Source organism: Episyrphus balteatus, chromosome 1 (genome assembly GCF_945859705.1).
Source record: "Episyrphus balteatus chromosome 1, idEpiBalt1.1, whole genome shotgun sequence".
Classification (NCBI taxonomy): domain Eukaryota; kingdom Metazoa; phylum Arthropoda; class Insecta; order Diptera; family Syrphidae; genus Episyrphus; species Episyrphus balteatus.
The window spans coordinates 172,876,613-172,891,757 of NC_079134.1; the positions used below are offsets into that span (position 1 = coordinate 172,876,613).

Here is a 15,145-nt window from a genome sequence, read left to right on the forward strand (position 1 = left end):
ATTTTTATAAAAAAAAAATAGAATCATTTGAGAACTTTGGGACGTAATGTATCATTAAAGTAAAACCAAGTTAGAAAAACTGATCAAACTTTGTTTGGACATTTATAAGAACAGGACAAGAAAAATGAAGGAGTTGGGAGAAGTACCCACGCAGAGAGAAATAAGCTATTTCTATAAGATATATAATTTAAAAAGTATTTCTGTCCAGGATAAAATATCCTTTAACTCAAAAAGTATGAGAGACTTTAAAATTATTTTATTTTATTAGCAAGTAAAGTTCCTTTTTATTAAAAGATGAAAGTAGGTGTGAATGTTACACCTTTTGATCCTTAAAGGTATGGAAATTATTATTTATTAACATTCTTCTAAGGTTAGTAATATACATAATTGAGTGTTTGAGGTATGTGGGTTGTAGCAATAAGAGATGAAGAGAAAAGTTTTTGTAATTTTCTTGGGATTTTATACTATTGACTTTTGAGATGAGAACTTAAGTTGAATATAATTTAATAAAACCTATTAAATAATTACGCTAAAATTTTTGAAGGCCATTTTTATATTTTTATAAATTATTATTCATTTGAAAGGGAAATTGTTTTTCGTTTGTACAGTGAGCTGTAGGCCAAAATTAACAAGTACTTTTGAAAAAAAAAAAAACATCAACTTAAAGAGGTTAATTTTGGTGAAACAATTGATTAGGAATTTGCTCTTTTTAGCATTTAAAAAGGAAGTTCCTAAATCGCTACATTGATATTTTTCTTCTTTTTTTTAATTCTAATTAATTAAAGCTCTCATACTATGAGAATTAAATGACTTTATTCTCCAATTCATGTATTAAAAAAAACACTGAACTTATAACAGTGGTGCCTTTGTTGTTTTTCGGCATCAAAAATCTGAGGGTATTTCTTGAGAAAAAGTCATGACATTTTGAAAACTGAAGAGTATTAATTAGTATGGAGAATACGAAAAGCTACAACAATTTTTATGCGATAATTATTTTTTTTACTTTGGATTCAAATTCAAAACAAAAAAATCTTTCAGGAAAAGTATATTTTTTTAACGAAGAAAAAAATAACAAAAATAATAAAAATTATTTATATTTTTTTGCTCAACGAAAAATAAATATTAAGTTTTGTTGAATTTTATAATTTGTTTTTGAAGTGAAAACTTCTTTAGTATCGTAGTAATACAGTAAAATAAGGAGAAAAAAGGGGTAAATCTCGGAATGAATGTTAGTAGAAATTTTTTTCGCTCAATATCTTCCTTTTGCCATTCTATAACATATCTCAAAAGTCTAGAAAAATCTCATGTCCGCTTGTCGCGATTTTAAGGTCAAAACGCGAAATGGAGATTTTCAAAATTAGCAAAAATAGGCTATGGTATTATATACACATATGATACATGATTTCAAGGTATTTTTTAATGCTGATTCCAAAAAATCTAAAATTAAGACAATCTTACGTCTCTGGAAAAAGTTATACCTGTTTTTCATCTGTCAACTCATATTATTATAACAGTTGCAAACTTACTGCCGAAAAACCCTTAAAAGTTATGGTAGATGAACCAAATTTTGCATGAAGATTTTAGAATCCATCATTATTAAAAATCAAAACAATCCCTTACAAAAAATATATATACCTACGATATAATGGTATTTTTTTATGGAGGGGCAAATTTTAGGATATGCACTAAAGAAGATTCTTGTTCATCTTAGGAATAAGTGCAAATAGGCTAATTTTTTCATTTTAATCTTTGTTTGGATATTCTTTAACTACCCTCAAAAATTAAAAAAAATCTCATGTCCGCAAGTCCTAATTTTCTTGGTTTGAAAATAAGGTGCAGATTTTAAAAAATTAATAAGAAAAGTTTAAATTTTTATATGTATACCAACATAAGCGACATGATTTAAAGGTATTTTTTAACACTAATTCCAACAAAACTCACAAACAAGTCAACCTGACCATCCCTGAAAAGTAATGCACCTTATTCATGTTGATCTGACACAAATATCTGAAGTGTAGTTTTCCAATTTTTTAAAATCTGCACCTTCCAGAGACGTCAGATTGTCTTGATTTTAGATTTTTTGGAATCAGCATTAAAAAATACCTTGAAATCATGTATCATATGTGTATATACTACCATAGCCTATTTTTGCTAATTTTGAAAATCTCCATTTCGCGATATGACCTTGAAATCGCGACAAGCGGACATGAGATTTTTCTAGACTTTTGAGATATGTTATAGAATGGCAAAAGGAAGATATTAAGCAAAAAAAATTTCTACTAACATTCTTTCCGAGGTTAAACCCTTATTTAACTGGATTATAGTGATTTGAAACAAGATGAAACGAAGAAGCGATAGTTAAAATTAATTGATTATATATCTTTTTTGTTTTAATATATACCTAGATAAATTGATGATATTTTTAGTGTAGATAGGTAATAAACAGGATTATATTAATTTGTACAAAATATAGCTCTACAAGTAACACAAAACACCTGTAGTGATCTGTTACCGATATGACTAGCCACCAGTGTAGGAACTAGAAAGTACCGTAATCTCAAATTGAAATTTACGCATGGTTGACTTTAAACAATTTTAACTTTTTTCTAGATGTTGTACAAATATGATTGAAACATCATATTAATGCTGAAATAATAAGCTTTCAGATGATATAAAATTTTTTATAGGTTGTCATATAAAAAAAAAACATTGATTTAAAGCTAATGGAAGAAAAAAATACAGATTTTTTCGATTTTTTTACAAGAAAATTGATTTTTTTAGGTATTATGTACCTACTTCTATTTTATGTTTTTTAATCTTTCAGTGTGTTTTTTAATCCTTCAGTGTGATTAATTCAAGTCGCTAAAAAGCATCAAAGGCACCACTGTACAGCGGGCGGTAATACTCTTACGCGGTTTTCAAAATTGTTTGTAGGAAAATCGATTTTTTGATATAGTGTACATAACAAAAACACCAAATAACTCTTCTAATATAATTTTAGACTACTTGTAGTTATTTAAAAACTAAAAATCTTATTTTTATTATAAATTTTAACTATTTCTTATAAAAATATACTTAAAAAAAAATATTCTTTATTAACTCACCTGTCTATTCCGTTCATCCGTGATCCGGGAAATTTGAATTTTTTTTCTACCCATGGCCGCAATTTTGACAGTAAATTTTTATTGCACTTGACACAACAGTATGTTAATGATGATTTTGGTATATTATACGACGAACTCCACAAATAAATTTAGTTTTGAAAATTTGTATCCAAAACAATAACAATCAGGTTTTTTTTTGTTTTTAAATCAAAAATTTAAAAAAATAAAAAATAAATAAAAAAACCAATGGTCCCCCACAGTACAAAAGCAACCACCAGTTGAGCCTTGTTTAACTGTACTTTTGTGTAACAAAATTCCTCAAGTGAAAAAATATGATGACACAAAAATAAAGGTCCTTTCACTCTCTCTCTCTCTCGCTGACTTCTGTTTATGGCATCTATGGAATCATTATCCTGATTGATTATTATCCAATGAACAAATAGCTAGTTTACTTGAATATCTCTCTCACTGTGTATGTGTGTTTTTGTTTTTTATCTTTTTGTCGAGACTCCTTCAACTTGTTTGCGTAAAAATTTTGATGTAAACAACAAACAAGGATAATAAAACAGCTTGATGGTGATGTTTTTTTTTTTCTTTCACTTTGTTGTTTTTGTCTTTTTTTGTTCGTCCTGTTTCCTTTTTATTATTTTGCAGTCAATAAATTATTATTCGTCTTCTTTTAAGTATCAGTGAGAGTGTGGGTGTTTTGATGGATGAAATAATAATAATAAGAAGAAAAAAAAAAAACTAAAAACAACGATTCTTTTTGGACGGCTTTTACTGTTGGCGGGTTGCAGGATATTATATATTTTTGCTGCTGTTTTTCTCTGTTCCCAAGGAGTTTTTCACCCTAAAAAGAGACAAAAAACAAAAAAGATAAAAATGGAAGTTTTTGTTAGAAAGTCATATAAAATTAATGTCATAATTATGTTATTTTTTTTTAAATATATTTTCTGTTAAGCTTACTCAAGTAAGTGATTAGGTTTTGAATTGAAACAAATCAGGTGGAAAAAGGATGCTTTCTCGATTGATTGATAATTATTTCACCCACTTTTTATGTTTTTTGTTGCAAAGTTGTTTGTCAATGTGGTCAGATTGATTTTTTTTTTCTAGCTTTTTTTTTTTGGAACCAAGTGAATTGTTTATCGAGCAGAAAAGCTGCATGAGGCCAGTTCATTGCCCTGTCTTCCAGATTGATGAACAATTTTGAAGATTTAAAGGAAAGGGTTGTTGGTTGAGTGTTGTTAATGTTGCGTTTACTTCAAAGTGGTGAAAGAGTCAATGAAACTTTTGACGGAAAATTGGAACAGTACTCTTGTTTTAAAGTTAGTTTGAAAAACAAGGTTTATTGAGTTGTCAGAGGAGTTAAAGGTGACTTCTACTGCAAAATAATATAACTCATTTAGGATAGATTCAAGATTGACACCCAGAAAATAAATGCGGCTTAGTAATTTCAAATGAAATTGTTAGAACTGATTTTTTCGGTTTAAATCTTAATTGAACGACGAATTGCTTTCCCTTTTATTTGCTAATACACTTTAATTTTTAATACAAAAACTATTAGAAATGTTTGTGTATTTCAGTAGCAACATTTTAGGACCTTAAGTTTCAAAAATGCATCTAAAGTTTTGTATTTTCTGCCATTTTTGTTTTCCAAACTCTACCTTTAATACATTCTTCTTCAAATTTCCCCTTCTTTTTCAAACAAAACGATAATATAATGACAGTTTATTCTATTTATTTAAGAGTGCTCTTAAAATAGATTGTATAGCCAGCCATATCTTGAACTTTTAACAACTCACACATACACCCACGCACCCACACATTAATGATGATAACAAGTTGCGACACAATTAAAAATCAATCGAATATCAACTATAACCTAACCCTTCAATAGCCTGAGATGTCTTCATTAACAGTTTAACAGCACAAATTAAGCAGGACGACAAAAGGATAGGTATATATTTGAAGAGTCTTCATTATAAGCTTAATATCGACTTCTTTCCTTCTCAATTTTTCTTCCTTCAAGCACACACTCTAAAAGTTTCAATCTTTCAAGGACACACGTCTATTACATATATCGTATGGGGGTGTGACAGTGCAATAGTTTATTTTTTTTTTCTAATTTTCTTTTTCATTTTGCTTTCTCGTAACTTAGAACTAATCAATATAATTAAAAGTCAAATAAGTTCATTAAAGGGCTGGTTAGAGAGAAACAAAATGAAGAAGAAATCACTGGGAAATTCCGATTTGTATGTAGTTTGTGGGTTGGTACTTTATCTACGTCATAAAATTACTTATTAATCATGATATATGTGGGTTAAAAAGTATGTGATGTTGTTCGAATAAAAAACGAATTATAAATTTATCGATTAGAAAAGTTTTTTTTTTTTTGTTTTATTTTTCTTCTCAATTATTGTGGGAAATTTTTGTGCGTTTTGTAATTTTTCCATTCAATTAAACTTTTTTCTCTGTTCTCGTTTGCTTTAGGACATTTGATTAAACAAATGGAAAAGTCACACAAAAACCACACAAAAAGGAACCAACAAATAAAAAAAACAACAACAAAAAAACACTTATTTGAATAAGGAATGGAAGAAAACAAGTGTTTTGACTGACGTAAATGAGGTCGGTAACTCCTTTGAAGCTCTGATGTCAATAATTGCGTATAAAGGTTATGGCTTGGAAAATATTGTTAAAAATAAAGGACAAACCATAAAGAGAATAATAAATTTCCCAGCAGGATGGATCAAATTTATAAATCAAAGAAAATAATTATTATTTACATGTATGCGTGGTTATTAAAAAACACATGTTTTTTCATACATTTTTTCATACATAAAAATAATAAATATGTATGAAATTTGAAAGTTAAATTCAGTTTCAAAAACGACAAACGATGCGATGTATACAATAAATAATATAATTTGGTTTTAATTGTTGAACTTGTGGGAATCAATTCTAGAGAAATCATCAGATATGTGCCAATTTATTAAAACCTACCCATTTTTTGACTCAATATTGAAAGTAAAATAAATTTCGTGGAAGGAACTGAAGGTCATGAATGCAGGACTTTGTCTGTAAAATAGTAAATATGAGATACGGTTTGGGATCAATATTAAATACTTGTGTTGTTTTTACTGTAAAAGCAACAAAATAAAAATATCGATGATGGTGATTTTTCCATAATGTTTTTACAGTGAAAATAATTCTTGTAGGTACGCAATTCATTCTTCCATGAAAATTCATGAAAATTGGAATTTATAAATTGGAATTATTTTTTGAGAAAGAAAAAACATAAAAAATCGATTTATGAAAATTCACCTACAAAAACACATAAATATAAAAAGTATAAATCCACTTAAAAACACTGAACAACTGTTTGTTACAAATAAAATGTATCACATTTTAATACGGTGTTAAACTAAGTGTTTGTTATCTTTATTTAAAAAAAAATGTCAACGCTTCATTCTTGCGATAAAAGATAATATTTGTTTAAATTTCAGTTATAACAATTATTCAAAGTGTTCCTCTTGCTTTTGTTGTACGCATGTTATAGCCCGTTTTAGGATTTCAAAATTTGGCGTTTTTGAATTTTGTTAATGTACATGTAGATAAACCGCCTGGTTTCAAATTTTAACTTTGAGAAAAAAGCGTTTTGTAAGTAAATAAAGAAAAGTCAAAATGCCGTCCAGTGACAAAAAGCCAAACTAGAATTGTAAAAGTTTCTGCTCTCAAATTCTAAAAAAAACTAAAACTACATAATAATTGTCTTCTCAGTTCAATTTTCGTTTAGGTTAGCTATACTGTATTTTTAACACGAACAATAACGCTGGTCAATAAGGCTTTTGCCAGAAGAACTAAAATATACTTTTCTGAAGGTTTTTGGGGTTCTGAATCCAAGTCAGAAAAATTTGATTGGCCTCCATTCTAGAGATATTACCGTTATAAAATGGCAAAAAACTGGTTCCCTTTATCCAAAAACTCTTTAAATCTTTTCGATATCTCTTTTATTACCCGATATATCTTATAATTAAATATGTCTTTGGCTCAAAAATAGCACTGGTCATCCAAATTTAACTTTTTTTTGCCACAAGAACCAAAATAGGTATACTTTTCTAAAGGTTTTTCGGGTGCTTAAGTCGAATCCGAAAACAGAAAAATTCTATTAGCTTCTGTTCTTGAAATATTACCGTTATAATGCAAAATAAAGTATTTTTTATAACAGTAATATTTCAAGAACGGATTCGAGTTCAACATCTCAAAAACCTTTAGAAAAATATTCATATATTGGTTATTATGGCAAAAACATTAAATAAAGTTAAGTTTGTTTTTGGGTTAAACTTAAATCTAAGATATCTCGGGAAATTAAAAAGATATCGGGAAGATTTAAACAGTTACAAAAAGCTGTAAGAAGAAAATAAGTTCCAATAGGAACCGTTACAAATTTGTTTGTAATAAATTATCTCACATAAAAATATAGACTCTATAAAAATATAGGCTGTAAACTGTATCTACTCAATTTTTTCTCTTAAAATAATAATAAATTGTGCAAAAATCTGAAAAAAAAAATCAGTTAAACTTATGTTATAACGTACTTCAAGAGATACAAATTGTTAGATTTTTATGTATAATCTTTCTTCATTCTTCCTCTTTATTCAAAACCTGTAAACAAAAAATATTAAAATTTGTGTGAAATTATGTAAACGTCAAAAGCACATATATTAGGAAAAATTGGTCACATTTTATTTTTTATTCTAAAAAAAAAAAAACAAACACCTATGTAAATGTAATCCTAATCATGCCGATTTTAACGTGATATTTATTTTAATCTGCGTCATGGAACTTTTAAATGAACAATAATAAAAAAAAGGGGTTATGTAAAACCAGATACATTTAAAACTACCTATGTTTGTTATTTTTAATTCCCTACCAACAATAGAAAAAATTAAAAATATTCATGTTACATTTAAAAAGTTAAAAAAAAAATTGAAAAAAAAACACACAAAAACATTTCAAAAAGCACGTGTTTCACGTGAAGATATAAATATTCTTCTCTGAAAAATTATATCAGTTTTTTATTACATAATCGCAGGACATATTTTCGCAAAATATATTTTTTCATTTAAAAATAATTCGAAAGATTTATTTATGTAGATTTACTTCCGCATAGGGATAAATATTTTAGAATAAAAATTACATCATTTTTAGATTTAATTTCAACGTTTTTCCTTGAGTTTGATATCAAGGGGAAAAAAATCAAACTGAATTTCTAGAAATCGCTTTCGAAATGCATTGCTCAATACAATATAATTTTGGAATCCTTTATGAGTAGATTTTTTCTGTGAGAAAATTTACAAAATTCTTGAAATTTAATAAAATTGGAGAATTTTTTAAATTATCAATTTATGGAACAGTTGCCTTAAATTTTCAAAAAAACTCAATTCAAGGATTTGATCTTTAAAAGTACATAGATACATAAAGGTCATTTCTTTGGATATTTTCCATTTACTATTTTTCCATTTATTGTTATTGTGTTTGATTTTATGATTCTGCTTCCACTATTTATTTAATTAAGGCAAATAAAAGACAAATTTATTTGATAACTCAAAACAGAAATAAAAAAATATTCTGACGACAATAATAACTTTTTCGTTATTTTTAAACAAAATTTAATTAAAATATGTTACATATATTTATTTATAACTACGTAGGTTACTTCTTTTTTTTGACAAAATTTTAATAATACAATTAGCTCGTGTATACTAAGCTAATAAACACCATCAGTTTATTTCAATGTTGATTTTAAAAATTTATCAAAATCAAATAAATTCAAATTCATACAACGAGTTCATATTGACATAGGTGGGAAAAAAATAAAAGAAAAAAAAAATATTCCATAAAACGCGCGCAATAATTTAACGGTTATTCATTGACAATTAACACAATATAATAAAAATGTGTATGGATTTTAGAGGTGAACGTCAAAATTAATATTTATCAAGTTACAAGGAAGCTTTAAATAACTTTTTACTGTTGCAATAGTTTTGGTCAAGAACAGAAATTGGTTTCTTATGTAGTCAAAAAGCAATATAATAAATATAAATTTTTTCTGTAAGAACATGCTTTAATTCATGTTCTGTCCCACCCGTGACGTAAAAACACCTTGTTTATTATCAAAAATAGTTAATAAACAAATGTTTCCTGGAAGAACATACTTTAATTCATTTTTTGTCCCACCCGTGACGTAAAAAAACCTTGTTTATTATCAAAAAAAGTTAATCAACAAATGTTTCCTGGAAGAACATACTTAAATTCATGTTTTGTCCCACCCGTGACGTAAAAAAACCTTTTTTATTATCAAAAATAGTTAATAAACAAATAATTCCTGTAAGAACATGCTTAAATTCAAGTTTTGTTCCACCCGTGACGTAAAAAAACCTTGTTTATTATCAAAAAAAGTTAACAAACAAATGTTTCCTGTAATAACATGCTTTCATATTCATGTTTCGTCCCACCCGTGACGTAAAAAAACCTTGTTTATTATCAAAAAAAGTTAACAAACAAATGTTTCCTGTAATAACATGCTTTCATATTCATGTTTCGTCCCACCCGTGACGTAAAAAAAAAAACTTGTTTATTATCAAAAATATTTTTATAATATTTTTTGTAGAATTATAAAGGGAAACAACAAATTAATTTAAAGTGTCACACCTGTGATGAGGATGAGTGATACACAAAGAGCAAAACTAAAGTGAGTTTTGTGATAGTGTATTAAGTAAATTATATTTTTTTTACAAAATGAATTAGATACTCACAAAAAAATATTAGAAGCTTAAATTTTAGATTCTTAAAACCTCTTACCAAGTTTTTTTTTCCAATTTGATCCTTAAAAAAAAGTCATTAATGAAATTTTATTTCTTTTTGATATTTTTTCTTTTTAAGTATTAATAACTGTAAGTCTATACATTTTTAAGAACCTGTCAAATAAACATTTTTTTTTTTTTTTAAATACAAATTTCCTAAGAAATATAAAACAAACAAGGGACTTTCCCCAAACCCTTGAAAAAACATGTTACAAATAATAGAAAAAAAAAATCGATTCCCATTCACATGACCATTATATTGCAATAAAAATGTCCTTCAAATAAAAAATTATATCCTTATTGCGGTATAAGATAATACACAACTCATAATATATAACCACACACCGTATAACGTGGGTGTGGTAAAATATAAGTACTATTTGTCTTTCCAACTTTTAGAATATATATATTTTCCCAGTACCTATAACTTTAACCGAAGTATAAAAACAAAAATGAGAACCGGAAGAAGGATAAACGAACAAATTGACATTTTCCCAATCAAATAAAATAGTATATTCCGTCCTGGATCGATGAGCGTGTGTTGGTGTCTGTTAGATATTATGTGTTTAAGCCACGTGTTTTGTCTATTTATTTGATTTAGTCAGAAAAATATAAACAGGATGTTCATTTTTTTTTTTTTTTTTTTTTGATTTCAAAGGAAAACATTAATTCGTATTTTATTCTGTTCTATTTCCGGGTAAATATTATATAAAATTCAACGAAATATAAAAAAAAACAAGATTTCATATTTCATTCAAGTTGTTTTTATGAATGGAAATGTATTTACCTACGCAAAGGCATAGAAAAAAGGTTTAAGGGATAAAAGACATATTATTTGATACACTACAACCTTTTACATAATTAAACATATTTTTTGTTAGCCTTTTGTCTAAAAAAGAAATCTTCTAAACGGATGTTTTTTATTCTTATTTTGTGTTACAAAATAGGGTTTTGCCTTCAAGGCGAAACAAAAAACCGAATAATAAAATAGGGACTGCAACATCAACTAAATAAATTAAACAAAAGATCCTTTATCCTGTGAACTTTAAACCTATAGGATTTTGTTCCTTTACTTTAATTTTTATAGTATTAAACATTATTTATCAAAAAAAAAAAAAAAAGTTACGTATACGCCCCAGTGATCGATGTTTTTTCTTCAAGAACATACACAAAATTGCATTCAAATTGTTGTAATTGAAAATGAAACCACAATAAAAACCCCAACCTGGCAAATAAATAACGTCCTACGCAACACACAGACTTAGAGAGAGGTATATCCTTTATTCCTTATTTTCACTTATTATTTATTTAATCCTTGTGTGGTTTATTTTAACTTCAAAAACACACACGCAAAACAAGAAAAACTTCGCACACACTAGAAAAAAGACTAAAACACCCATAATTCACCCATATCCTTCTGTGATCCTTCTAAAAATGATTTCAAATTACTTCTCATTCTGTGTGAGTGTGTGTGTGCTCGCATTAGTTCTTTTCAATGTTCCACCACTTCTGATTAATAACGGGATGGCACGTTTTATTTTCATCCAAGGAGCAGCAAAACAAAGCTTTTTCATGCCATCTTCCATCATCAAAGTTGTCAACCTTTTTGGTAGACTACCGTAGGGCTTGTATCGTATGGTGACGGCAGGCATATAACCAAACTTTAATTGATTTTTGCTTTTGTATGGTTGAGTTCTTGTAATCTTACATACATACCTTTACTCTTTTCTACCATTTTAATACAACATTCAAAAGGCTTTTCAAGACCAAAAGAGTTGTGTGTAGGTTAAGAATAATTTTATGGTTTAGGTGTACTTCGCACTCACATATTTTGAATGAAAGAGGTCGCTTTGTGTTACCCTTAAATCAGAGACTTAGCTACCCCGTGTTATCGTTGTAAGTAGATATATATGCAATCATAAATCACACATAACACAACATTGGGACTGGTTCAGTAGTCTAAGTCGAGTCGAGTAGTGGGTCGACAAAACTGCGCGACTGTTTATAATCGGGTTGGGGTAGTTAAAGAAAAACGGAATGAATATAATTATTGGTATAACCTTAACCTTGAAAATGTTACATATAAGGGGTTGGTATTTATGCTTTTTGTTTTTTCTTTCATTCTTTTGGCTTTTCGATGTTGTGTTATGCAAATAAAAAAAAAATCACACAAATACACACTCATATACTCAGCTGTGTTCACACTTTGTTTGCCTTATTTTATGACACACTATACTTTCTTGGACATGTACGTTTTTGAGTTTAAGGGTGAGGAAAAATGGTAGCTTTTTTTTTGTTGTTTTTGTGTGTTTTCTCCATTCTCTTGGATAATACACCTTTGCCACATGGACACTACTACTGCACTCTTGATGGATATCCTTGAAAATAGCCTTTAGAAGCATGTGACTAACACAATTCACATACAAACATATACTTTGAAACAAAAAAAAAAGGATATTTTATTGTGTTTATTGCCTTTGTATTTTTATTCTATAGGTAAAAATAGAAAAAATTTATAATTCATTTTTTTAAACAAAGCAAAGTAAAGTGAAATAAAAAAAATTATTGTTAAGAAAGAGAGTAATAAAGCAAAACATGAAAATTGTTTCAACTTTAAAATAAAATACAAAACACAAACGTTTTTTTCTTTTATAAATGAATACAAATTAGTTCTAAATTTATATTCCTATTTGTTGCTATTTTTTTTTTTTTTTTCTATTTCGGTGTCCTTTATTTTATTTCAATTTTGTTTGTATTTTTATTTTTACACTTTTTCTATTTGGGATCTTTTGGCTTTTTGTAGGTGTGTGCATGTGACGTACCTCTAGTCGTGGATATGCGAGTATTTTATTTTTATATTATAGACTTTGAATAAATAGATTATTTTTGATATATTTTTAAACTTGCCATTGGAGAAGGATAATTTCTTTATTTTTGTTTAAGTAGTTTTTATGTATATTTGCTTTTATACAAAATCGTTACAAAGTAATAAGGAAGTTAGTTTATTTAAGGGGTTTTGTTACAATATTTGTCTTTTAGCTTTTTCATATCGGTGTAGTTTAAGGTTTAATTTTGTAAATTTCAAAACGAGGAGGAAAAACATATTTTTAGAAATATTTAGTATAAAGGATTTTTAAAAACTCAATCATCAAATAGGGTAAATAGTTAAAAACTCAATCATCAAATAGGGTAAATAGGGTTAAAATGACATGATAAAAAAAAAACTATTTTCCGAACGGTAAGTCGTAGAGAGTTGAGTTTTTTTTTCATCTTTAATTTGTTAAAAAAATAGAAACAGTATTTGAAAATTCTAAAAAATTAAAATACTTTTTTTTATTTTACAAGTAACTTTAAAGGCAGAGGATTTTTGTTTTGCATAAACTTGAGTTTTACAAGTGAAAAGATAATAGAAAACAAATTACATAAGTGTTTCATACGGATTTTTTTGTAAGGCTCTAATTTTCGAGATATGTATTTTTGAAAAACTATTATTTTTAGTGGTATTTTTGAGAGTTTTTTTTTTTAAAAGCTTACAAAAAATCTCAAACTTTTAGGGCTTTTAGCTAAGATTGATTTACGTACGTGTAAACGTAATGAAATTGCAATCACATTCGAAGAAATCTAGCTCTTTTTGCAGATGCCGGCCGTACAGATATGATTGGTGAATATTTTGAGATAAAATAATAACATTTCAAATGGTATAAAATTTATAAAAAGTTCTCATGTAAAAGCATCGACAAAATGTTGGAAACAAAATTACATTTTTTCGCTTTTTTGGTGAAAAATTTCGAAAATATCAAAAAAATTCTAAAAATCACTATCATACTTTTTACAGAACATAAAGGATTGAATATATTTTTTTTCAGGCTATTTATTTAGGCATACACAAATTTGACAAAATGTTAAACAAAAAAAGATATATTAAGATATAGCCAAAAATAGCTCAAAAAGACTGAAACAGTAAATTTTGAAAGTCTATATTTTATCCAATTTTAGCCGTATTCAATTTTCTCCATTATATGTTTAATATTTTCAAATGCTCAAAAGATACAAATAGACTATTTAGTAATAACATCAAAAATATCGTTTTTTTTCTCGTTTTTGAATATATTTTCTTAAGTTTTTTAAAATATTTATATCTTAAATTATTTTTAAAAGATACATATCGATAGAAAATTATTTTATCTACATAAAAATACTTAATAAATTTTTTAAAATTTGGCTTGCTTTTCATGTTATAGACAAAAACTCTAAAAGTAACGGAAAAAGTCGAAAATATTGATCGTTACAAAAATGGTCATATCTTTAGATTTTATCCATAGATTTTGAAGAAAATTATATTTTTATCTTTACCATGAAAAATTTAAAACTGTGAGGATTCGAAAGATTATAATTTTTTTTCTTTTAGAAGGTTTTTTTTTTGCAAACATATTTTCTTTAAAAAATCGATTTTTTTAAATTTTTTGATACAATGCACTTAAAAATCTTGAGTGACGCAGAAAAGTTTGTTTAGGTGCCGGTTTTTGTGTTCAGATTGTTCTTTTATTACTTAAGATATAGCAGGAATACTATGTATGCTGGAAAAAATTACGACAAAAAGATTTGAAAAATCAAAAAATCATATCTCGAAAACCTATCCATCGTAATTTTTTTTAAATATTTTCGAGTCCCTGAGGTCAAAGTACGTAAGAAAAAAAAAGTGGAATTGAGTGTCAATTTTGGCTGTAAAACAATGTTATTTATACAAAAAAAGTGTAATAGAAAGTTTTCTTATGGCTCTCTCATGAAATATTGTCGTAAGTAAACTAACTTTACAGACAATGATTTCTTTTATTAGGAGTACAAATAGTACTCTGACTTCTCAAGTCCTTCATAGTTCTTATCTATTAAATCAAACATGAGAAATTAAATTTCATCTCTCAAAGTAGGATCTTATAATCCTTGATTACCAAGAACTAATTCATACATATGTTCTTATACGAAGTCGTGTAATAAGGTTTTATCTTCATCATTTTGCTTCTATCTCTTTAATCGTTTCTTTCATTAAACGTAAAATATTATTATGAAGCTATACAAGGTATTTTAATAAGCGTGTCTGGTATATTTCCTAGAAAAAATAATTATTCCTTTGGAATTAATTTCTTTGATTAAAAAAAAATATATAAGTTGGCATGG

At 27.0% G+C, this 15,145-nt stretch overlaps 1 protein-coding gene across 16 annotated transcripts in view; it reads right to left on the reverse strand.

Annotated features, from left to right (window-relative positions):
* The window catches only part of LOC129907765 (myocyte-specific enhancer factor 2), a 173,928-nt gene that overhangs the window by 16,937 nt on the left and 141,846 nt on the right, over positions 1-15,145 (reverse strand). For all 16 annotated transcript variants that reach the window (XM_055984118.1, XM_055984129.1, XM_055984122.1 and 13 more), the window contains one exon: positions 3,105-3,954. In XM_055984118.1, the coding sequence (XP_055840093.1) occupies positions 3,105-3,158 (54 nt within the window). In that variant the 5' untranslated portion in view covers positions 3,159-3,954. The remainder of the gene's footprint in view (positions 1-3,104; positions 3,955-15,145) is intronic.